Here is a 26793-nt window from a genome sequence, read left to right as displayed (position 1 = left end):
TTCTGGCTGCACAAACTCAGTACTGTGAATGGTGTGGTCCACCACCAAACTCCCACATATGGTAGCGGCAAAGGCCCTCGCGTATCCAAATGACCTGCAGGGGATGCTATGGGGCACCCCAGGGACGGTGACACAAACCGAGATCCAACCTTTTGAAGTAACTTGTAGAGCCTGGGGGCAGATCAGCTGGGTGCACGCAGAGGGCCGCTATTCCCCAGACCTTCCCATTTACCAAATATGCGGGATCCTGATCACACACGAAAATGTATTTCAAACACATTTCGAGAGGTTGGGAATACAGACCTTGGGGGACCTGGTATAGAATGAGCAAAACATGGGACGCCCTGAAGACTTAAGGCGACAGGTTGGCCGTGACTATACTGTTGTACTTCGCTTCAGGAGGTGCTTAAATCTAAATGGCTGGGTTTACCGCGAGTACCCGCACTCTCCCCAATACTTCAATACGTGATTAATACACTGTCACCAAGAAACTGGTGCCCACTATCTACCAGATTATAGAATGCTGAAGGATGTAGGGGTGCAGATGTATAGATATAGATGGGAGTTGACACTAGGGTCAGTAATAAGCAGAGAGCAGTGGAAACTCATATGCACACAGACAATCTGTCCTTGAATGGCCGGCTTAGACTAATACACTGTAAATTCCTACATCCAGTCTACTATTCGCCAGCCCGCCTATGCAGGTTTTTCCCCCCGAGATATCCCCTTTGTAAAAGATGTAACAGGGACCCGGCCGATTTCTATCACGTGGCATGGTCTTGCCCACTTATCAGACCTTTCTGCGGGGAAATTGAAGAAGCTATTTCTCATATGTTAACGACCCTGTGTAACTACACCCCAGAGTTGTGGCTACTGGCAATGATTGAGAGGGGGGGTGGGGGGGCTCCCGCTCGAAGGAAACTGCTGGGGATGGCTACTGTGACAGCCAGATATATAATAGCCAGAACATCATGGAAACGTAAGGCACCTTGTTTTCAGAATTGGCTGATCTTTATGAGTGTGAAAACAGAGAATCTCGATATGCATTAATGCTCCCAAATGGTAGTAGACCGCTTGATCATTGGTATCCCTTCCGACACTACTATTCCGATAAGATGCAAGACGAGCAAATAGTCGGGGTGAACCCCACAATGTGATTTAACCCACTAATGGGAGTGGACAACCCCAGGTATCTGGGAAACAAACATTGAACAATATAGAACCGGGTGAGACGAAAATCTTTGACAACGGACACTATTGTAAAGTGAAAATATGTGAACTTTGACTATGGATCATTACCTATACCACTGGGATAGTCCCTACTGTGTTATGTAAAACACAATGATTGGATAGGTATGTAAAATGTCCTATGCGTGATGGGAGGGCTCAAAAGAAGGGGATGGGGGAGTTACTGTTATTATTGGTTGTTCGTTTACCACTCACTGTTATGTAAAACCAATGAAAAAAAGTTGTTTTTTAAAATAATCAATATGTGCACCTAGATTTTGGGCAGAAGAAGAGATTGGTAGAGGGTTGTGGGGGGGGAGATAAAGACAGGAGGCATGCTGGTGGCAGGGAACTAAAGACCTCCATATTGGATGGGTAAAATGGAGATAATGAGCAGACATCAAAGACTGGATAGCAAGGAGACAAGTAGTAATAGAGTTATGAATGGCAGGGGTAAATGCAGAGAAAGAAAGAAAAAGTTGAGTCGTTAGCATAGAAGTGATGTGATAGCCCAAAGGAAATGAGGATGAAAGTAAGAGGAATAGTGTAAAGTGAAAAGAGGAGCGGTCCCAGTACCAAAACCGGAGGTCAGAATGGTCAGCCTAAGTGACAGAACAAGTTCAGTTATGGAGATGGGAACGAAACAAGGAGGACAGAGGAGTTAAGGCCAAGAGAAGCAAGTGAAACCAGCAGGAGAGAGTGATCGACAGTATCAAATGCTGCAGACAGATCCAGAAGCACAAGTGAAGACTGCTTGGCAAAGCGGGAGGATAGGACTCGAAGGGATGCAAGCATAGCCTGGCCCTTGGAGGCTAGGTCCACAAGGGGGCACTGCTATGGCTGGATTGGTATCAACGCTGGTCAAGCCCGTACCTTAGCACTGCTCAGAGGTGAGACTGCCCGTGAAGAGTAGCTGGCAACCACCTACCCCAGCTGGCAGGAAACCATGGACTTATTTACACAGAGCCCATTCAGATCCAATAGATCTCATTGGTACCACTCGCCTGATCCCTTGTAATTGCAAACTCTTACAATGCTGCCCCCCTAGCCCCTCTACTTGCAGAAGCACCATGCACAATGTCACGCGTGAGGGATTCAAATCTGAAGCAACCACTGGAGTATGGCTCTACATCACTCGTTTAGAAGACAGATGTGTAAATCACCACAGCATGATGCTTTGGATAGTGGAGTTCCAACTGCAATCTCTCACAGGGCAGGGCTATCCCTTTATGAAAACGGGTTACCACTGGAACATTCAAACTTGTGGTTATGAACTTGATATTTTAGTAGGGTATTACTAATTTGAATGAACAATTAAACAACTTCCTCATACGCGTTATGTTTTTTTAATACAGGTTGGAGAAGCAGACCTGAAGCATTCCTATGAACATATACTGCAAACTTGCCTAGTTTCAATACCATCAGCCACAAGAGCCTACTAAGAAGGCTAGGGGACATTAAATCTAAAGGAACCACTGAACACTGGATCATACCATTCCTGACTGATAAGACCAAAATAACACATATGACCCCTTTCAGTTCATGCCATTGAAAACTCCCATACAAAGCACTCAAGTATCAAGGCGCATCTCTTATTTAATAGTTACATGACCCCACTACTGGACTATATTAACTCAGGCCTCACATGCTTTAATTACGCAGAGGATACCCAACTCATCTACAAACTTACAATCGACTAAAACGAATGCACAGGATCACACCACATGCCGACTCCTGGATGACTACGGTCTGAAGCTCAACTTAACCAAAACCGAGATTTTGATTTACGGCACTGCACCAATCCCATAGCCTGCAGGAATGGGAACTTGCCCTCTACCTAACAAAACTGCCAGAAACCTCAGATTTGTGACAGACACATACCTTGCACTGCAACCACAGTTTACAGCCATTTTAGCTTCAAAGTCCAAACGACTAAAAACATCATGCCCTACTTGGCCTTCATGCACAGAATCATGGCAGTGATCATACTAGTACTCAAGGCCAGATTATAAATCAACCTTTGGCTTGGGCTCCCGGAATACAACTCAGTAGGCAACAGAGTCTGAAATGCAGCAGCCAGTCTGCTTCTGAGACTTAAAAGAGCACATCACCACAGCCCTCCGAACACTCCACTGACTTCAGATCAAGCAAAGTGTTCACTATGCAAATATGCATTGCCCACCAGCCTTCTACATCAAAGGACCCAGAATCCATCAAAAGGAATTGTATCCGCTTCCAACCCCAAAGATTGCTTCGATCTGACAACGCCCCAGCGGTGCCAAGCTTTAACTGTAAACACAGCACATGATCTTCCATCCCCATCATCCCAACCAAACTCCTATGCCCACAAAAAACATTTGCACAGAAGATAATCTGGCCTTCAGAAAACAGCAAAAAGCCTGGCTCGTCAATGAAGGCCAACATGAGTACAGCACCAACATTACAAACAATACAGCGCCACACATGGAAGTTTCTAAATGTGGGAGCCTATCCTCCTAAGTCATAGGCCTATACTGTGAACCCACACGCAACGCGTCAGCAATTGGAGCACAGATTTCACATCAAGCTCTACACAACCAAAATGGAAGCAAGCCAATACTGCCGGAAAGATAGAACAGACCTTTGTGGTGTCTCGAGTGGTGAAGATAGGGCATTGAGTGCCCAACTTGCTCACTCCTGATGGGGCACAATGCATTTATGCTCCCCACTACATGGTGTTCCAAATACGGTTTTGAAGCAGCAGTATTGTACTTCCTATATTGTAACGTTTTAGAATAAAAGATTCCTTTTTTGGAAGCAAAAAGTAAAGTTCCATTCCCAATGGAAGTACTTTAAGCAAGTACAAATGTGTGTTCACTGTAAAACAAATATTTGTTAATATTTCTTTGGGCCTAGTTATTCTTGCACATTAAGATACATTTTTACCTTTTCCAATAAGGCAGTAGTAATGGTCTCTTCCTGTGGCACTATGTGTGGCAACGGTACACCATATGCATGGAGAACCTGTGGGTGAAAGAGTAATAGGCACCTTCCTTGTGTCCATTTCCTATATTTAGTTGGGAGCATTTTTACCCCCCCACCCACATTTTTCTTCATCATTTGCCTATTTTTGGGAGAGTCAAAATTGCAGATACACCCTGCATCTAATTGGTCTATATGCCATCTACAGGGCTCCCACAATCTGCTAGACCCCTTGCATTGACGAGGAGATTGTATGATTGGCGAGCACCATTTGCATGGTTCACGACCTTGCTGGCAAGTATGGAAAGGGTTTAAACTTTTGACATTTAATGCAAACTAAATGTGACTGTAGTAAATATATACAAATATTTCACCATACACGGCTGGCCTTGGGGTCAGAGCATTTCAAATAGCAGTGTGCTTTGGTGTCCTGCTCCATTTTTCAAAAAACACAGGTAACTATTTTGTCACCCATTAACATGGGGCAAGTACATTTCTCTTGGGTCGAGTAGGCAAACTAAGGAACATGACCTGAAGGTCAAGTGGGGTTTTTAATAATTGGCAAGGCCAGATCTAACTCTCCTCTAAAATCTCTGGTCACATTGCACTACCCCCTACACCCCCACACACAAACCTTATGCCTGCCAGCCCCCCCCCCCACACACACCCCCCCAAACATCTCAACATTAGTGAAGCTATGACAAAGCACAGTTCTTTAGCTCAACTCAGACTCAGTGCTAGAATATCAGATTTTGGGCTCTTCCCTTTGGATAAAACACATGCCCATTCATAGAACCGGACTAACACTCAGCAATTGGGTACTTCCAACCTGCACCCATCAACATCCCAACTTTTGCAACCATCTCTCCCTCTAACCAAATAACAATCCCGACCCACTTTTGCTTACAGGGCCACGAAAATGGCAGAAAGGCTCTTTGTAACACGATTTTAAAGTTCTAAAAGTGTGAATTGAAACCGATTAACCATAATGGAATGAAACCGAAAAAAAATTAAAAAAAAATAAATGATAAAAAGCAGCTTGTAGCCTGCGATTAACATATTAAATGCATACCCACCTCTGGATCAAGTTCTTCCAGTACATTTTCAAGCTGCTTCAGCTCAGCCTCAGAAAGATTGCCAAGGATTTCATCTTCATCAAGATCCTTGTATTTGTCCAATTCTTTTCGAAAAGACAGATCCATGGTCCCAAAAGCAGAGTCCTTCAATTTGTTCCAAAACCAAAGAAGTCAAATGCTTCAATCTGGTTAATACCTTAGTGCCTAGGTAGAAACAATGTCAATTAGCACATGCAATGGAGAACAAAAAAGGGGGCGGGGAATAGGTTGGACTTGGCTTTAAAAAAAGAAAACATGCTGCCCACAAGGATTTAACAGATCCCACTGAACTGGGATTACATTTATAATTGCAATACCACCAGGAAGTGTCAAAATGGCTTACAAAATACAGAGAATTTGAGAACTTCCAGTCTTAAAAGCAAACTCGTGTAAAGAAACTGTTACTGCATAATGCAAACACCTTAGGTAAAGGATTAACTAATGGATGAATGATTTTAGCAGAAACCTTTTGTTGTATGCTTTAGAAGCTTAATTGCATGTCAAAGAACTACATTAAGAGTAGAATTCTTATTTTGTTTTAGAAGTAACCACTAGGAGGGTAACACTCCAACTGGATATTTTTTTGTAACATAATTTGTAAAACCTCTTAAGGAATACAAATTAAGGATTTTTTAAAAAATAGATTAAAAAGGGTACTCCATTTAGTGTGAAAATAGCTACAGGTACAGCATAGGACTTAACCAAGAATATAGGAGCAGGTGCTACCGCATTAGTACTTTACACAGAATAATTTGGTCTGGGGTTCGGTGGAGACTGGTTTATATAAACATCGATATGGCTGGGAGCGTTAACTTGCCACATGTAACTAACACCACTATATAGCACATTGCATTCTCAATTGGAGGCACACAAAGATAGGGGAATTTGCCCAGAATAATGCATTTTCTGGAAAGGTGCTGGAGCCACAAATAAAATAGTTTCAAAGATCCGTAACTAATGTGGTAAACCCAATCAAGGAGGCGCAACAATGAGATTTTAGCAAATCCATTTATCACAAGTTCTACAAGGAAGGGTTTGTCCAAACACCTTCAGCTTGTGGGGTGTAATGAAATTAGGGAAGATTTGTAGTAAAACTCAGCAGTTTGAGACAACACAAAATGGAGTCTAGTCCAGATGTCAAAGCTTTAAAGATTAAAATCCAACAAAAAATAACCAACTTCTATGAACCTATCCTACGAAGGTACTATTCAAACCTTGTGGTCAACAGAAAGTCTTTAAACCTAGTCGAGAGACCATAGGCTTCGGCCTACCAAATTCTTCAACACAACATCTTCCACATTTTGGCCAATAAAGTCCACAATCCTAAACTACAAATTTCCAGCCCTATGCCAATCAAAACCAAATTAAAAATTGTCCTGAGAAGGCTCCTTCAAGTGATTTCAAGCTTAGTTTCAACCATGTCATAGGACCTCTCGCTCAGTTCCACAGCTTTTTCTTTATTCTTCTTCGACAGCTTCCAAAAAGTCACTCATGGAATTTTGCCCGCCCTGGCGTTTTTACAGGATTCATGTGAAGTCTCTACTAGACCTTTGGTTACTCAGTTTTGACATCAGGTGACTGTCCTAGACCTTTGGCTTACCAGAATCCCCTGTAGTTTCTCTCTGGACATTGGGTTTCTCAGAATTTGCAACATGTCTCTCCTATACCATGGGTTTCTCAGAAATGAATGGGTATGCCTTCCCTTGTAAACAGTCCTTTTAAGGCTGCCGATACTCTTGCCCTGCCATGGGCCAGGGCCCTCAACTTCCCTTTCCCCAGGGGTTACTGGTGGAAAGACCCTGGCTCTCCAGTTAGCTCAAAAACTGGAGAGGGGCTGGTAGGGCCATAGGTCAGCACTCATTCGCCAGGACCTACAAGATTTTTAAGCTCTTCACCACTATGGAGCAATCCTCTCAGCCATCTTCTCTCGCGAAGACTCCCCTTGCAGCAAGGGGGCATCAGCAGGTAAATCTGCAAGTTCCAAGATACTGAAACTTTCCCTGACATTTTAAACCCTTGAGGTTGTCAATACTTTTTTAAAAATCGGCCCAATTCCCCTGCACTTCTGTATCCTTTCATGGGATTGGTTATTTTGCTTAGGACTCATAAATCTGCTCTTAAAAGTATTAGTTGGGGTCTTGCATTGGTTTCTTCTTTTATTGGTCCTAGAACTTTGACTTGGGAACCCTGAGGTTTGAAAAGGGTTTGCAGTATGCATTCCATCTTGGATTTCTCATCACATTCTCAGCAGCTCTGAGATGCCCAGAGTTCTCTTCCCACTGAGGAATGGTCTGCTGCATGTGCGCTGGACCTTCCGATCTGCATGCACACCAGGAAAAGATTCCTTTCTGGCGAGTCAACCTGGCAGGATTCACAAACTCTGCAGGTCCACGAGCAGTCCTCAACCGATGGTCACATGCTATGCAATCCAGGTCAGCGACTAGACCACTCCCATGTGGTGCCTGCTAGGAATTGTAGTTTTGAGTTGTCAATTGTATAGGGCTGTGCCTGCGAACAAGTTGCTGCATCCCTGTGGAGACAGGGAGTTGGTGAAATTCTTCCTCATCCACCCTCTTGTTTACATCCGGTAGTAGCCAGGCCGACTCATCCAGCGTCTCGCTCCCTTCTTAAGGCAGTGTGGAGTTCCTCTACTGATCCTAAAATATATATACACTCCCTTTTAGGCTCTAGGAAGGGGTGAATGCTTGCTCATAGTGAAAACTTGTATGTTATATATGGGATCACATACATTAAGATGTGTGCCTTCGAGGGTGAAGCATGTGAACCCATTCTGCGAGTCCAGAGCCACTAACTGTTGATGTGGCTTCTGGCTTCCTTACCCAGAGGAACAGAAACCTTTATGGTAGATGTGAGGAGTGCATTTCTTTGCAGTCTTGTGATCGTGGGCAAACATTAAATCTGTTCAGCTCCTGTGTTCTAGATTAATGTTTCACCTGGCGTTTTATGCTGTGTTATGTTTATTTCTACTGTGCACCGCTGCTTGCGTGGCTCTATAAGAAGTGGGTAGGTTAGTGAGGGTTAGGATGGAGGTTGTGCTCCGCTGTTGATGCTTGCAGAACCAGTTGCAACTGCCATCTGTGCGTGTCAGCTTAGAATGTGCTTTGGTTGTGCGCACTGGGCTTGTTGTGTCCAGAGGGGTAATGACCTGTGTCTGGGTGATTTGTTTGTTTTTGTGGCAGATGTGTGGCTTGTGCCTTTGTGTGCATTATGGCTGGCCCTTTTGTGCATGTGTGGTACATAGGAGGTATGCAGAAGAGGAGCGAGCAGCAGCGCGTGGTTGGCTTGACGTGTGGTTGTTTTATTGCAAGGTCCACGATCTGTACCGTTCCATGACGGTCTTGGGCCCGGGGTATGTGTTTTGGGAGGTGCCCGTTTTTATGCTCCTCTCAGTGAATTGAATAGCCAGGTTTTCAGTTGTTTTCTGAAAGTTATGTGATTTTCTGCCATTCTCATTTCCTTCGGTATAGTTACATAAATTGGCAATCTCAGGAGTATGCAGTTCCTCTGAATTTCCTTTTCAAGTGTTTCGTTTTGGACGTCCGTCGTTCCTTGACCTTTGGTTTCTTCCTGGTTGGTAACAGTTGATTTTGGCTTTGAGAAATTCGGCACCTGGTCGGTTTAGCGATTTGCGAGCGATGCAGACGGCTTTGAAGTTAATGCTTTTTCTTTTACTGAAAACCAGTGTAGGGCTTCTCAGGGCTGATGTGGTTTTACACCATCATTCAATGCCATGTATTGGTATAGCAAAGATTGCAATCTTACAATGAATCACATTGTAAACCATAGCGTGTCCTGTACTATCCATGTCCCTGTTCAATTTCAATAATTTTGAAAACTATTCGTTTTGAGCCGCAGAAGTGATTGTTAATTAGGCCAACGGATCTTCTTGCTCCCATTTGCCAGTCAAGAATGTGACGGGAAATGGAAAGCTGCAGCTTAGAGTAAGCTGTGAGCCACAAAAAGCTTGCAGTGGTTTGGCTATTGTAACATGCCTCACCCAGTTCACCTTAGCATATCTACTACCACACCCAATAAACCCATATTGCAGTTGTAAAGTACGTAGGCCAAACCTACCAAGAACAGTATACTTGAATAAATCCCTTGCATTCTATGGCTTTAGGTCTGAGACTTTCGATCACTAGCAAAACTGAAGATCGATGGCTGGACGGTTTGAAGATCCACTGCAGTTCTCTGGGTAAGCATCCAGCCCATTCCTTTCAGCCTGCCATGTCATGATAGAGGGAAAAAAAGACCATTTGCAAACCACGCCAAGCCCGATTTGCCGATTGTTTTTCCCCTACTGTAAAAGCATGTCAGTTTGTGGTTTGGAGGATTGCCCAGAGCATTTCCAAAGTTATGGGTAATTCAAAACCTCCCAGCCATCAACCTTTAGTTTTTGAATTTGAATCGCAGACACCCAGGCCTCCATCCTTCGGGTTTCTCGTTTCTAATTTGAATCGACAAAAGAATTGAGGGGCAGCTGAGTTAGCTTTTGTCCAGATAGTGTTTGGACAATGAAAACCACAGTGCCAGGTTTTCCCCTGTTGGTAGTATTCCCCTGACGTTCAGCCACAAGAGATATTTTTGAAAACTTGAGGACCCTGAAAGCCAGTAGGCTTCCTGGAAGATTAGACAATGTGAAAACTCCACTACTGAAGACAAACAAAAAGGTAAAATACCCTGCTCCGAGGGCTGTGCACCACTCAGGATGACATCTATGATTTAGCCCTCTGCACCATATCAGCTAAAACTGTTTATATGTCTGGCCCTGCTCAAAAGGCAGTCCAGCCCCAAATGACAGGGAAACCTAGCAAGAGTTACAACAGAAAAACAAGACTTGCATCAGTAAGGTCCAGCAGCTTCCTTAGGCCGGGAGAACAAGGAGTTTATCAAAGCTTGCACTCGTCATTAGCCATGGGCGAGTGATCACTACCTTTTAGCAAGTAAGAAATGCTTTGTGCGTGTGTAGAATTGAAGGGGCAAGTGACTTGTGCCTGGCGAGTATCTTGCAACTTCACATTTTTCTCCAGACTTGGCAAGAGACTCCTATTCTTATGTACAATGCCATCCCATCCTCAATTATTCCCCTTGATTATTTCTGTTACTCCAGTAAGCAACGATCTGGATAACTCTGGTGGGAGCACTGTATGCCGCTCCACAGACAAGCCTCTGTGTGCTGAAACTATGGTAGTAATTTGGTGCGGGATAAAAGCATATTAAAATAACAGACTTACTGGTGGGGGTGGGCAGCCAACGACCTCACAGAATACCTTTAGTGTCAAGGAGTGGAGCAATCATCTCAACCAGGATTACAATTATGCAGCCAAAGTCTTGCCTACAGTTGAGCACAACTTCTCTACCACTTTCATGTGACAATGGACCACAATTTGCCATGAATCTCTGCCTGTGGACCTATAGAAAACGCAAAAAGAGGTAGGGTAGCTTTTAATTTAAGCCGACTTTCAATGAAGATTTTCAAGAGCAACCAATTAAAGCCTAGATTCATCCATCTACACTGACAACCATTATTAAATGTGAACCCTTACTTTGTGGCATACATGATTTTGATTCAGGATACAGAAAAGGTTAAGACAATTGTGCTACTGTGCAATAATGTCCTCTTATTAACCGCTTGTTTGAGTAGAGCCCACTGTGCACATCATACATATGTATTAGGTTACTATCAAATCGCAGTTCAACAATACATTTGAGATCCTAAAAATGACAGCATATGTAAAAGCATTGAGGCATATGTAAAAGCACCAAGAGACATTATAACTACCGAATTTTCCAACCAAATGTTCTAAAAGCTTATAGAAAAAGTAAGGCAGCAGACATACCACCTACCTCTACATTAGTTTTTCTAATAGCTAAAACATATTATAAACGTGTGACCACTCTGGTCTCAAAACACAATTGTTCGAGTATTGTGTATGGCGCTTAAAAACACATGTATACAAAGATGATGGCTGAGCCAAATTAACTCGACGAGCATTCAACAAAAGTAGAAAATGAATGTCTACTTTGCACCTTCAAGCTTACACCTCTCGTCTTAACTTTGTTCTTGGAAATGCAGTATAAATGGACACATGACCCTATTGATTATTTACATAAGATTTCTCAGAGCCACCCAGATAAGAGAAAGGCACCATTGTGTTTGGGACGGGCGTAAGTGACTAAGAGTTATAAAGGGCGGCTCCCGCAATTAACAGGGACTTGCAGAGCCTGCCATTGTTCCTGCTGACCGTTTTAGCTTCATTGGGAAAATGAGGTAATTTCCAGAGCAATATATTGTAAGCATTTATCATGGTCTTGTTTTGCAGTTTCATGGATTCCAATGTTAAAAGACGGGTAGTGTTTCCCCCTTTAACCTAGCCCCATGTCCCCATGCCACCCATTATACAGAAAGATGTACAAATATGTAGATTATCTGTATAAAGGCAGGGACTAACAGCACTTACTGATGTGCTGTGCTGGCTTCTTCAAGTGCAGTTACAAACAGACTTCCAACTGCTCTATAGTATCTATAACCTAGTTTTCTTTTGTTAAATTCTGTAGAATTTGCCTTCAGACCATTTCATTCCTTTTGGAGGTAAAAAAAGGAATCCTTCCCAAGCACTGTTCTGCTGACTTTGCAGCCCCTCATTCAAACAGGAGCCAGCCCATAAGGGCTGTTCTAACAGAAGGCACGCAGCGATTTCTACATAACTATGACCCTTTCTAAACATTCGGGATATTTGCCTTCAGACCACCACCCAATTTATTTCTGCAATATGGTTGGTTTCACCCAATTTAACATTGAATAATATAGTAAATTGGTCATGTGTTAACAGCATACACCTGTGTGATCAAGACCTAATCACAGCTACAAAGTTCAGTGATTCTCACAAAATAAAGCGGGGGGGACGGGTGTAGTAGAGCAGGAGACCTTTGGGGCCCGATTTCTGGACTTTTTTGCATGGTTCAAAGTGACTTTCTTTGCACTGCCGACACAAACCCTGATACATGGAACTGTGCATAGTGTATTTTTGCAGTGCAAAGTCATTTTTGCAGTACACAATACTATTAGTACCCCGGTATAACGTGCTAGGGAACTAATAAAATAGAACCCTCAGACGGGGGGCATTGCCAGTTCAACATGCCAAACTTAGCTGCGCCTTCCTAGTCTACTTTTTATTTTATAACTGAATGTCATAACTTCGATCAGATTTTCAGGTTTGCTGCCCTAAATATTTTCCAGGCATTTTCCAGGCTTCATCCGAACACTATACGATTGATTTTTAAATCACCAATTCCTCTATCCTGGCGGTAAATTAAAATAAATGAATATATTCTAGGAAAGGTGTGCTGCCCACCCATAGTGATTAACCCACTTTATTTCTCCCTCAGGAAGGACACTTTTCCTAAATGTACGAGTGCATTTGACTACTAACAGAACCTTTCTGAAATTTTAGATAAGCTGGCTCTCTTGAAGTCAACCAGAATTCTGAAACATAACCAAAACCAATGCTTTAGTCCTAATCTTAGATAGGCCACCTCTGAGAAGACCTTACCAACTCTAGCCACCAACAGAAGGGCCAGCTGCTATATTGCTTAAATACATCATTTAATCTTCTATCCGACATGCACAATAATACAAATTGATACAGTAAAGTATTAAATTACTCCCACAATCTTATTCCTTCCAAGAAATTTCAAGGAATCTATTCTGCGATTATATTCAAAATATCTACCTTCTTAATCGCTCCTTCACACAAAGCTATGTCCCAGCAAATTCAAAGACTGCAGTTATTCAGCTCTTGAGGAAATCTACACTTGTGCCTACAATTCCATCAACCTTTCACCCATTCTCATCTCTGGAAGCGGTTGGAAAAGGCGGTGTTCTCTCAGATTCAGTGCTTTGCGGAGCATCAGTCTTACATCAACAAGATGGCCTCCACCCCGAAATGGGTGCAGAAGCCATGCTCAGTGTCCTGAACTACTTCAGAGGTGCCCGACAGACAAAGTAGTAGACCTTATCTTATTGGATTTACCTGCAGCCTCTCATGTGTCGACCAGCTTCTGATTAAGATTGCAACTTTCTGCAAAGTATTGTTCTTGACTGGCTTACCTTTTCTGACAAACCATCCCCAGAATGTTGCCTTGGATGCCCGTGAATCCTCGCCCTCCTCTTGCCTGGCCGAGTACCACAGGGATCAGCATGGCTTCTGCTCAATTTGTATGAGACACCCTTGGCCAATTTGAGTAAATTATTTGGCTTTTGTTTTTTGATCATCATATGGTTGGATAATGGTGGGAGCAATGCCAAGACATGCCGATAATCTGATAGCTGTAGATCAACAAATATACCACAATCAATTGAAGATAAATCCCAACTTGGTTAATTGTCAGACAGACTGATGGACAAAGGACCGTTGGCTGTCTTGTATGGGGCCCCATCCCAAATCAGTTTGCATGGTAAAAAACCTAGACGGAGGCTAGCTGCTACTTTTTCTGACAGCACAGATAACATGTTAAATGTTTGGCTATTTCTCTCGCACAGTGGAAATTACTATGGTTAACATGCTGGTTTCCTAACGATTGGACTATGCAAACATTACTTCTACTGATGTCCCAGAGTATGCAATATGGCAGCTAACTTCTTTCGCAATCTGTCTTCGTGACCAGGAGATGCCCCAGCATTCCACCATTTACACTGGTGCTCTGAATTTAGCATAAACCGCTTGTTTGGTTCGTAGAGTTGTCTATGGAATGAGAATTTAATTTTTTTCCGATAAGCACATTGCAATGCTTCATCCCATAGTAAGAATTTGGGTTCATTAATGACAAACCTTTACGACTTCCATGCTTTTGTCTGTCTTGAATAGGAGGCAGATGATGTCCCCTGCCAGGCAGCTAAGCTCCGGGAAAGCATTCAAAGCAGAAAGCAGAGCTCTTCTTGATCCTTTTCAATTTCACAGACTCCAACCAAACATTTTGCTCTTTTCCTAGGTGACCAGTTTCCTGTTCCCAAATTTACACTATCGCTATCTTTTGTTTAGTGCCAAGATTCCTTTGCAGGATTGCATTTCACTTCTCAAATATGTATAAACCGAGTAGTAATATATGGGCCCCGTCAGAACAATAAATTCCTCCCAAAAAAGCCCATGACTGCCAGGTACACAAACACTGCTACCCCAGCTATTAACATTAAAAGCTAATCCTGTTACTTTACCCCTTAGTTGCAAACAATATCTACTGAAGGTCATTAGGCATGCACACGCCCCCTTCTACTGTTACCATGCTCCCCTCCAAGTATGGGGCATCATTCTCAAGACTGATTTTTTTCCACCCCCCAAAGGAGCTTAAAGTGCAATGTATTAAACCAGGAGCACTTATCCAAGCCTACAAGCTCTCTTAATTATCCACATACACACAATTTCTTCCTTGCCAAGAGTCGATTAGCACTAGCTAGTGGCAAGAGTACATTACATTTTGGAGGCCTGTATAAAACATAAGACTACCTGTGAAACAATTGGTCAACAAATTTAGAATATCAATCTTTTTGCCCGAATCTCCAAATCAAAAAGGAAAGTTTGGGAAGTAATTAAAACATCCTAATTCAGAGTCACAAAATAGTAATACAGGTGTCGCAAGATGATTTTTCAGGTGGACATCTTTAAAATGCTATGCAGATTTAGAAAAAGACTCAAGTGTCTAAGAAGTAAGCCTAGTTCGTTTTTTGTAGAAGGGACAGCTGTACTGTTTATACACTTGCAACTATTTTTGCCTTTTCGTTCGGTCAGAACGATTTATCGCAGCGTCTGGAGGCAACAGCAGTGTCCGTGCTTTGTGTTATTTTGAACTGAATTGTTCCTTTATGACCAATCTGGAAAGTTTCAAAAGTCTGCCAGATGAGAAGAAAAAAAAAAAACGGTACGCAAAACAAAAGGTGTTCAGCTCCAATAGGAAACCGGAAACCAGGGATCCCGGGCTTCTAGATTATGTGAAATATAGTGTAAAAATCTGAAAGGCCAAATCTAGAACAATTAATCAATATTCAATTATATTTACAACAGATCGTTTTATTTTTTAGTTTTTCATTAATCGTCATCATCAGTTACATATCAGTACACACATGAACTAATGGACCAAGCAATAAAAGAATTAGGGGGAAGACGAACCGTCCTGACTGACTAAACTGGTCTACATGGGACCATCTAGCAGAACTAACACATTAGCATAATTGTATACAATTGTGCTAGTATGTTCTAGCACAGGGAGTAACCACAAATTCAATTACTGTATAGAAGTTAAACCACAAATTTAACCAATTGGAGACAAAAATGTAATTTTTTTAAATAGTATGGTCTGCCGGCTACTTCGAAAAGCACAGACTTACTTGCATTAACTCGTATAATAGCATAATTGCATACATATATACAAGTAGATAGTCCCATGTAGACAGGTTTACTCAGTCAGGACTGTTTGTCTACCCCTTTATTCTTTTGCTTGGTCTCTTAGTTCATGTGTGTACTGATGTTGTGTAATAGATTATTAATGACAAAATTAAAAATGTATATTTACGTTGTAAGTATTATAATTGATCTATTGGTTCAGCATGAATAAACATATATTTAAGTCTTTAAAAAGCACCTCAAATATTTTGATGCATTTCAGCCTCATTCTATGAAGACCCTCCACTGCAGGCTATTTGCTTGTTTTCTTTTGTGGCTTGTGCATTCTTTTTTTCTGGCTGCCAGTGCGGGGGGGAGGGGCGTGGGGGGTCTCCCAATGTTCTGTGCAAGTGAATTTTCCAATCCAGACTGTCTTCAAGACCGGTTGATGCCAATGTATCTTATTTATGGTGCATCTTTATTTTCTTCTACACGGTCGACCCATTTGGCTGTGTAGTGGCCAAAACGGCTACCTCAATGTTTCATGCCCAGTCTTCCTGAAGTGCTGGCTTTGTTGACCATTTTCTTTGCATTCGGAGTAGCGTAGCACTTTAGTGCAGAGCTCCAAAAGTGGAGCCAGTTGAACGGGAACCAGTTTGGGGTGGGTCAAAAGGTATGCCAGACATCTTACTTGCTTTCAGAGTGATGCCATGAATGGTGTTTGGTATCCATCTAGGATTGGATGACTGCCAAAACTTACTTTACTCACCTGGTGATTGGTAACCCTCAGCCCTACTGTTTGTATTCGGGGGATCTAGGGCCATTTTTCAGTCTACCACTTGGTCCTGAATCTGAGGAAACCAAGGCGGCCCAAGGTGAACACCCAAAGCTCTGCCTGAAGCCTTCACTGCTGTATCCAGAACTTGCAAAGCTCTGCCCGCTCTTTCAACCAAGGGAAAACCTGTTCCCTCCCTTGAGCTGACACAGTCCATTCCCTGTCCTTCACTGCATCCTAGGGTTCCCCAGAATCTCATCACTCATACAATCTAATGTCCAAACTTAGCTCCTGGGTCCTTTTGTCTGCCATTGCATCGCCTGCAACCATCGGGAAAGATCACATGTATTCTGCTCCATTACTGCTACATCTTCTGTACCCTTCCTACTTGTGGGTTTCTGGAAACAGCCTCAACAATCCTGAATATCCTGGCCTTGGCTTCTATTACGGAGTCTAATCTAGACACCAGAACCTGACCCAAAGCTCACCAACACCACCGCCCGCCCCTCCTGCACAGCACCCATCAGTGAGAGTAGACTACCCTGGATCCGTGATCTACCTAGAGACACTGGTTTTCCTTATTTGTGTCTTTGGGACACGTAAGCCCAACCCTTTTGGTGGCCTCCAAAAGCATCTTTGGGATTGTGGGCTGAAGTCCTTGTCTGCAGCTGCCACGCCTCTTGCCTTTTGTGTTGGAACCTGGCCCAACTATGGTCTTTGTTCCCTTAAGGGTGTAGCGTTGGACATTCTAACCCATTGGTTCGATTTTTAAACCTGTGCTTTTTTATTTTTAAAGCAGTCTTTTGTGATTTAATCAATCCTTTCTTCCGAATTGAAACTGCAACTATGTTTCATTGTGTTGAAATGGATACTGTGTTGCTCTAGTTGTGGGCTATACTTTGTGTATTTTACTTACGTTTTGTATATCTTCCATTTCTAAATACATGCTCGTTTATGAATAGGAATAGAAAATATGCATATTTGGTTCAGCCTGTGTTAACAATCTTGTACTTTATATGTGCGAGTTGTGCCTTGTATGTCAGTACCCCTCCAAAGAGTGAAGCCTTACTGCTCAGTCACATTTCATCAGGGAGAGTTTGGTCCATATTAGTGGAAGTCTTATAGGAGTACTACTGGTTTGCCGCTAAACACCACACCAGAGAAATAAAAAAAAAAAAAAGACAATGTTTATTAAAATAAACCATCGACAATGTCGAAGAAATAAAAGGTTCCACGTCAGAATGAAGAGCTCAAATAGAACCAAATGACATAGCTCTTCACCGGTGGGATGTTCAAATTAAATATTGTGGATCTGTTCCAATCTACAAAAGGAATAGCTTTCAAGGGGAGCATAGAAGCACAAAAGGCCAATCGCTACAACCATCATGCTTAACCCCTATGCAAACACAACCTTATGTAAACAAGTCTTCCATTTGAGGAGAGGCTCTTTAAAAAGGTTTTCTTTCCAAGTAGTTAGGACGAGAAAATCATTGTCTGTATAGAATCAAGTTGAACACGTCAAGAAATACTCATTACAAATAAAAAAGGTTAGGTTTTAGGGTTAACATTGCGTTTTAAAAAATACAATAGTAATGTACGCAATCAGCAAAATCAAAGTGTCAGAGAATCAAAAAGGCAGTGAGCTGCTACCACCACCATGCTGGCTAATTTATCCTAAGCTGAATTTAGGGTATACTGTTTCCCAAAAAGAGCGGTGGGGAGGATTCTGGAAAGTTTAGTAGAGGCAGGAGAAGCCAAAATAAACATTTCTTCCTAAAAAGATTATATAATTGCATCCCACATGTATTTTTATTTGCGCTATATTTAGAGACAGGATTTTACGTTTCTGGATTAGACCCGGTGCCTATGTAGTAATCAAAAAAGCAACCAGCAGACGCTGCAGAGCCCCCGGTGACACGCACCTGTGCTAGGACGAATAGGGACCTTTTCAGACCCTCATCAAGCCCTTTGGATCCTTGAACAGACATCAAGAACCAACTGCTTACCCCAATGTGCATCAATGCACCAACAATCCGGCAATCAATCAACGATTGTCCCACATACAGCCTCACCACTGCCAACAAAGCAGCAGATATTACGGACAGCACCACAAACCGGTTCCCAGCCTGAAGAAGGACATTATCCAGACAGCTACAATCCAGCCCTCCTTGGCCGAAACACACCCGTGTCGATCCCCTGTGACACAACTGTACAATAAAAAACCTTGTGTATGTTATGTAGATATTGTGGTGTGAACTCTGTTAACTACGCCCTGGACCATACCATGTCCTGGGTGTTCTTTGGGCAAATTATAGGTCCACCCTATTGTCATTTGTGTCTGTGCCCTATTGTGGAGCTTTGACCTCAACACCATAGAGGTTGATACACACTGGGTATTTCCACTGTTTTGAATCACTTGTCCGTTGTCATTTCACTTTCGTGCTTATCGAAATTCATGTACACTTAAAGAATAAACTGATGTTCTTGAAATAAATGTATATGTTCATAACCGCACATTGCTTGTAGGATCTCCCATCCCGATTTTTTTTTTTTTTATTACTACATGTGTACCCGCCTGGGTATATCAGCACCTCGCCAGGTGCCCTTATTTTTTTCTTACACCCGGTGCCTGGTTCACACGTATTTTTGGAAGATCCCAAAAGAGAAGACCGGAAGATGAACGCATTGAAGACACATTACTGATCACCGACTCATTTCAGTACTACATCCCCAGCTTGCCTTTTTGGCTGCAAGATCATGTAATCAGTTGAAGAGGAAAATCTGGTCTTGATCCTAGAATACTTTGATCCATGGATTCATCCACAAGTGTATGAGAGTCTTGGGCAGTATTTTCATTACTTCAGTACAATCAAGATACAAGGCTCAGCAAAGGGATTACCAAAAAATATTCCAACACCGTGTGGTGGTCAAATCACGTCTGTCCATTGCAAGAGTAGCATGCAGCCGCTTTAGAAATCTGCAACTCAAGCTTCAGAAACCCTGGTGCTATGGTCTAAATGCATTTCAGATCAAGGCCTGCTTACCCGAAAACGTGCCTGCGGCTAAACTACTTCTAGAAAGAAGTAGTCAGAAATTGGGTATTGAGAGCGTTTTTTCAACCGCTGGCAACCAGGTCACTGGGAGTAGTCTGGTAGAGTGAAGGCTTGCAGAAGCTTAATCCATTTGAGGCATGCAAATCTGCACAAGAGGACACATGAACAAAGTAAGCAGACTGACTTAATCAGTTTTTGAACTGCTTAAAAGGCAGGAACACGGTTGCCCACATCCTCCACAATACCAACGAATGCTGAAGGATGTGGTAGTCCGGGCCCTAAAGCCACCTTAATTGTGCGCATACACTGACAGTTATTCCTGCTGCAGCAAAGCAATTAAAGACAATGAAACATGCCACATATAGGGAATAAGTAAGCATTTGCAAAGCAAACCGTTTCGGTGTTTAAGTATCTTCCAGGCACTGTTATTATGGTACTACCTGGCCATAATATGGCAAAGTCTAGCAAGTGATATAATCAAAGAAGTGATGGGTAAAAGGTTTTGAGTACCACCGGCAATGCTCTGGACAACCATTCACACCAGTGTTTTTTTAGCGTGTATGCGCCAGTGCAAGAGGGGAACCACCCATACGCAAGTCAGTCTAGTACTAATACCAATGGGCGCATTCCAGCCCAAGCGGCTAGGCCACGTCCCCTCTGCACGGATACACAAGCAACCCCAGACATGTTTCGGCCCTGTAGGGAACCACGCTGCACCTCACTGAGGAGGCCCAACAAGGCCGAACAAGTCTGGGATTGCTTGTGTATCCGTGCAGAGGGGACGTGGCCTAGCAGCTTGAGCTGGGCTGCTCTTATTGGTGGCAGTACCAGACGTTTTGGCATATGGCTGGCCTCTTCCTGCAAGGACGCAGACACGCTAAAAAACAATGGTGTGGAAGGTTGCCCAGGGAGTGGTTCAGATTTATTCAAAGCCTTCCGCCCATCACTTTTTTGGTTAAAGTATGAGCATATTATGGCAGTTATGATCCTGCTTATAGGAGAGCCAAAACAGTTGGTTTTGCCAATTCTCATTTTTACCAGGAATCCAATCAAAGGATCAGACACATGGATATACATTTTACTTCTAGACGAAGTGGTTAAAGGCACATTGACATTTCTATTGCACTGGGAGCTACTTTCTAGCTGCAATTAAGCCATGAGCTTTCAAAAGTCTGCTTAGAAATAGCATTGGGATCCCTTTAAAAGCACAGAGCTAGCTCAGAGATCCCACGGAGAGGGGGGGGGGGCAGCCTTTGGGGTGGCGCGAGGCAGACATTTGTGGGAATGGCCATAGGGACCACCATGGACGATCAATGTGTGGGTAAAAACCCCAACACCCCCCCCCCCACTGGCAGCATGCTCCTCCTCACATCCCCCACCCCTTTACAATCTCCCCTTCCAAGCCATGCGCTCCGGCTTCTAGTCCACACATACAGCGCTATATAATAGCCAAAACTCACTAAGGATGTAAAGAGATTGAGAGGGATGTAGGCGCCAACCGAATTTTTTCCTGTGCTCGAACTGAAAAAGGCTGCAAAGATCATAAGTCAAGTCGAGATTTGACAAAACGAAGTTAAACATTTAATATTGGTTTAGATGGACTCCCATACACTAGTGTTGGACAGTTACGTGTGTACAGCACCCACACACATCTGGTTCTTGGTCTAGTTTAAAGCTCCGATAAGCTCAGTAATTGACCAGGGTTTTTATAGGTTTCAACCCAGCAATTTGAAAGCCGCTTCCTCCAGCTTGGTGTCAACACTGTGCACAGACATTTATAAGACACTTACAACCAACATGGGAGGAACGGGATTTTTGGAATACATTTTGGAACTGAAGGATACAAATAAATAAATGAAAAAAGAAAATCTCCCACTGGATTACTTTGACCTGAACTGCTTTGATTGCAACTTTTTTGCAAGTGGAAACGTGTGAAATGGAAAACCGTGTACTTGAAAACGAGATCTGCCTCCCGATTGGGCTAGCAACCACAAGTCGATCAAACGGCCAGAATGAAAACATTCTGAAGTCCACCCGTTTTTTATTAGGTTGGATTTTATTATGGTCACCCTGGAGAACTAGGCGTACTTTTTTTTTTTAATCATGTGCTTTTGCAAAGCGCCCCTTCTGAAAGGTTTTCGCGAATCAAAGGTTTGCCCTCTCAAAATTAGGCTATTTACCAGAAGCTGTATTTAAAAAAAAGAAATAAACTGGTAACCACCAGATGTCAGCCTTCGTTGCTGCGAAAGAGAAGTAGTAATCTCTAGCCATGGTCTTACTTTCATGTATTGGGGTGTAAAAGGGAATGCCTGTAGCATGACATAATTCTGACGCAATATGGTTGGCAGGCAGTGTAAACCAAAACCTCTTGTCCACACAAACAAGTATTGGCAAATCCAACAGTTTTGGCTTTTGTGTAGTTATGGGGTTGTGGTTTTGCCATGCACAGTAGTGATCTATTTATGGGTCATCCTTAAAAGATGGCTTTCACTCTATCCCCAATTGAAAGCACCACAGATAATGTACCAATGATGTGATTCAATCTAGCCCAGTCTATGACCCCATAGAGCTACATAGATCACTCCCACTGTGGAACAGATAAGCCAAGACCTAGGCCAGTGAATACTTATTACAGAGTACAAAAATTAATATTGATTTTGCCACCTCACTCGTGGCCCAAATGCTTTTCTTTCTTAATACATTAAATGTGCCCAATATCCCATCTGTGAAAGCTGAACTTAGAACTGAGCCCAATAGCATCTCTGTGAAGGTTGAATTTAGAAGTGCATTTACAAGTTGCATTCGAAGTCTGCCCAGTAGCCCCTCTGTGAAAGTTGAATTTAGAAGTGCATTTAGAAGTTGAATTAGAAGTGCGCCCAACAACCTCCGTGAAAAGCTTAATTTAAAATGTGCCCAATAGGCTCGTTGTGAAAAGGTGAATCTAGAAGTACATTAAAAGTTGTATTTAGAAGTGTGCCCAATCACCTCCTTATAAAAGTTGAATTTAGTAGCGTGCCCAATAGCCGCTCATGTAAAGTTGTATTTAGAAATGTGCCCAATGGCATCGTTATAAAAGTTGCATCTAGAAGAACATTTAGAAGCTGAATTTAGAAGTGTGCCCAATAGCCTCAGTGAAAAGTTGAACTTGGAAGTGTGCTCAATAGAATATGTGAAAGTTGATTTTAGAAGTGCATTTAGAAGATGTATTTAGAAGTGCGCCCAATTGCCTCTCTGTGAAATTAAACTTAGAAGTGTGACGAATAGACTCTGTGAAAGCTGAATTTAGAAATGTGCCCAATACCTTCTATGTGAAAATTGAATTGTAAAGTGCCCAATAGCCTCTGGGAGAAAGTTAAATGTAGAAGGGCGCCCAATAGCCTCTCTGCAAAAGTTGAAATTAGGTGTGCCAGATATCCTAATAGCCTAACACTGTGCCTGGTAGAACAAACTAATTCTCCCTAATAACCTCTGTGCAAAGCTGATTTTCGAATCATGCCCAATACCCTCCCTGTATAAAGTTTAATTGAGAGAAGTGTGCCTATTAGCGTGCCCTAACTGAACTGACTAGTGTCCAGAATATATCTCTGTGCAATTTTAACTTGAAAGTGTGCCTAAAGGCGTGCCCCTACTGAATTTAGAACTACAATTAGGAAGCCCTCCTAAAATTCCACCTAAAAGTCCAAACTAAAACCACACCAGGGTGTTGCTACGCTCAATTTCGCCTAATAGCTTACCTGTATTCCAGCTAACTAGAAGAAAGCCTTCCAAACAGCATAACTACGCTGTTGCTACAACTAAATAGGCTGCCTAATTGGCATATCCTAAGGTCTAGCTACACCTTAAAATGGCCTAATATCTACAAGCTAGTACAAATAGTACACCAAAACCTAGAAATAAGTGAATAATATCACCCGGCTTCGTGGAACATATATAAAGTCCAATAAACGGTAAGTTGCACTTGAATCTACCCCCAACAGCTCATTCCAAGTATGACTGCACCCACTCCACCAGATTTTGTCGGAAACCTCCACCGTGGACCGCCCCCACTCCCCGATCTGCCTTCCCCTCCAGTCCCCCCCTTCCCAAATCACCCCACCCTCCTTTGCATTCCCTACCATTCCCCTCTCCAAACACCAAGCCAGAGGGGCAAGATTGCGAACAAACCACCCTAAGACCACTCTCCCCCCCCCCAAAACCCTCCAACCCCACCACCAGCAAGCCAACGTTGACCATGCCCGCTCCCTCCATCATCATACCAGGCACACCCCGCCCTGCAATCATCCAACCCCCGCCTTGCCCACAAACCCCCGCCACCTTCCCCCCGACCGCACCCTTTGCCCTCCCTAAAAACTGCACGCCTAGCCCTAGCAAGAAGCGAAGCCGCATCCCTCTCCCCCTCAGACCCCTCTTCCCTCTCCAACACTCCAATTGCAGCAATGAAACTAAAGAGGAAACGTACCTAGTCCCCCTCAATCTCTCAGCACTCTTCGCCTCCCCCATCTCAACCCACCACCTCATTCCCCCAATCACCTCCTTCCCCCGTAGCTTCACCCTTCCTGAAACCCCTCTCCCTCGACTTCTCATCAACTGCAACTAACTAACCACCCACACCCCACCTTCAAATCCCCACAGCCAAACCCGATCATCCGAACACGCAGCCACCCAATCCTGGCCGAAGCCCGCCAATTTTTCTGCTCGCCCACTATTCCCATCTATCATCGCCCACCCTCCCCCTCTCCCTTCCCAGCCTCCACTCTCTCTGCCACCACCGCCCTCCCCTCCATCTCCGAGACCAACCTCGCCTACCGATGTGAACTGCATCCCATTTAATGCCCGATCCGCAGCAAAAAACAGACACTGCATCTTTGACCTCCTCACCTCTGACAAACCAGACCTGGTTTTCATCACCGAAACTTGGTTCTCTGACGACTTTGCCCCAATCGCTAATGAAATTATCAAATTTACTCAAATCTGAACCTCCGAATCTAAGCAAATGCTGGAAAAAACGAATCGTCCCGGACCTAGCCTGTGCACTCCTCCAGTCGCCACCACCTACCTGCCTTCCTAACAACTAACCCCTGACGCCTTCGACTCATGGCTCAACACATCCCTGATGCGGCTCACACCCCCTTGCAAACCATAAACCCGCCGTGGCCTCTTCCCCGGATGGTTCACTCCTGAGTTGGAGAACACTAAAACACTATAAATACCTAGAACGCAAATGGCAGAAAGACAAAACCCAGGAGAGCAGGACAACCTTGGCCCTACACCTCTACCAGTACAAGGCCAAAATCCGGAAAGCAAAAAAAGACCCACTACAACTGCCGAATCCTAAACTGCAAAAACACAAGCAAAGAACTCCACAAAATCATCTCCGAATTCACCAAACCGGCTTGGACCACGACTGTCCAGACCCCCTCACAATCACTGTGCGACTCACTCTCCCTCCACTTTTACACCACGGCTCTCGAAAGAACTAATACACTAGCCACCAAACTGGCCCTCCTACATCCACCAGGCAATTTTCCTCCCATACCGGACAGCCCACCAGCTGCTACCACTACGCAACCGACGTTCAAATCATTTAGTCCAATATCACCAGAGCAATTCCTCAAACTTCTATCTGCCCGCAAACCATCTGGCTCTCCTCTGGACCCTTGCCCAGCCACAACCCTCAAAGAAATTTGCTTCCACCTGCGCAGGAGAACATGCAAGATCCATCATAAATTCATCCCTTTCCTCTGGTATCTTTCCCGACGCATTCAAAACGGTTCATGTCAAACTTCCAATTAAAAAACCTTCCCTTGACCCTCTCGAGCCCAAAAACTACCGCCCCATCTGAAACACCAGGTTCCTTGCTAAACTCACAGATCGAACCGCCTACTCCCAACTAAATGCCTTTGTCGAAGCCAACAACCTCCTAGACCCCGCACAATCAGGTTTCAGAGCCTGTCACGGAACTGAAACCACCCTAACCTCAATCTGGGATGAGCTTAAAATGACGGCAGACTCCACGGGATGTGCCACACTAATCCTTCTCGACCTATCCGTTGCCTTTGACACGATCAATCACTCAATCCTCCTAGACCGCCTCCACTCCTTAGGAATTCGGGGAACCGCTCTTAAATGGATAGCTTCATTCCTCAAAGATAAGTGCCAAATAACAATACTCTCCACCTATACCTCCCAAGCCCGACCAGTCGACACAGGAGTCCCACAAGGAGCATGCCTATCCGCCCTCCTGTTCAATCTCTACTTGATCACTCTCCCACAAATAATTTGTTCACACAACATCATGTTACAACTATGCTGATAACACTCAACTAATTCTTCAACTCCTGAACTCAAAACCCAATCCTAGACCTGGCCTCCTTGACATAGAACTCTGGATGACCCAAAGCCATCTCTTGTTAAACCCCTCCAAACGGATTGCACATGGTATGTGGCAACTCCGAACTTCTTCCGCACCCACTGCCCTGGCCATCTGACATGGGAAACTCACCGACCCTCTCGAACTCAGTGAAAAATCTTTGATGCGCCCTTGACTCTGACCTAACACTCTCGCGCCAAGTTAACAACGTCTCAAAGTCCTGCCACTACCACCTTAAAACCCTCAGGCGCATCTTTCCAGATCTCTCCTTTCCCAACAGACTCTCTGCGGTCCAATCATTCAATCGTTCTATCAAGACTGGACTACGCAGACTCCCTTTACCTCGGAGTCCACGCGTACCAACTGAATCAACTCCAAAGGGCACAAAACGCGGCAGCCAAAATGCTACTTGCGCTCGGCACAAGAGACCACATGGCCCAAGAGACCACATGGCCCAAGAGACCACATGGCCCAAGAGACCACATGGCCCCAGCCCTTAAGACGCTGCACTGGCTCCCGGAAGCCCGAAGGGTTACTTTCAAAACCTAATGCATCTCACATCGAGCACTGACAAAACCGGACCGCAATATCTTCAAGACAAGCTAAAACCCCATCACCCCCCACGCACCCTAAGATCAAGCTCAGCCGGCCTCCTAGTCATACCTAAGACAAACTCCGTCAGGTTAGGCGGATCATTATGCTCAGCCATGGCCCCCACGCTGTGGAACTCACTCCCACCCCACATCCGCCTGAGGACTGAACGTCTTTCCACAAACTGCTGAAAACCTGGCTCTTCCCCTAAAACCAACCGTACCAAACTAACCCAAAAAGACTAACATCTCAATGACACCAACCCAACAAACTACCTGAGCCGAGAAATGACAACCAATTACCC

General features: G+C 43.8%; 1 protein-coding gene across 2 annotated transcripts in view; it reads right to left on the bottom strand.

Moving 5' to 3' along the window:
- The window catches only part of LOC138504373 (tropomodulin-3-like), a 419121-nt gene that overhangs the window by 271796 nt on the left and 120532 nt on the right, over window positions 1-26793 (bottom strand). Inside the window, exons 1-2 of one of the 2 annotated variants that reach the window (XM_069624832.1) lie at window positions 10559-10736; window positions 5265-5468 (exon numbers count right to left, since the gene is read on the bottom strand). In XM_069624832.1, coding sequence (XP_069480933.1) covers window positions 5265-5390 — 126 coding nt within the window. In that variant the 5' untranslated portion in view covers window positions 5391-5468; window positions 10559-10736. Of the gene's footprint in view, window positions 1-5264; window positions 5469-10558; window positions 10737-26793 lie in introns of those variants that run through there. The other variant, XM_069624833.1, reaches the window with a different exon arrangement.

The sequence above is a fragment of the Ambystoma mexicanum genome, chromosome 11, assembly GCF_040938575.1.
Source record: "Ambystoma mexicanum isolate Mex_15411 chromosome 11, UKY_AmexF1_1, whole genome shotgun sequence".
NCBI classification, from domain to species: domain Eukaryota; kingdom Metazoa; phylum Chordata; class Amphibia; order Caudata; family Ambystomatidae; genus Ambystoma; species Ambystoma mexicanum.
The sequence above is the reverse complement of the archived record's forward strand: the minus strand, read 5'-3'. Positions and strand labels throughout refer to the sequence as shown.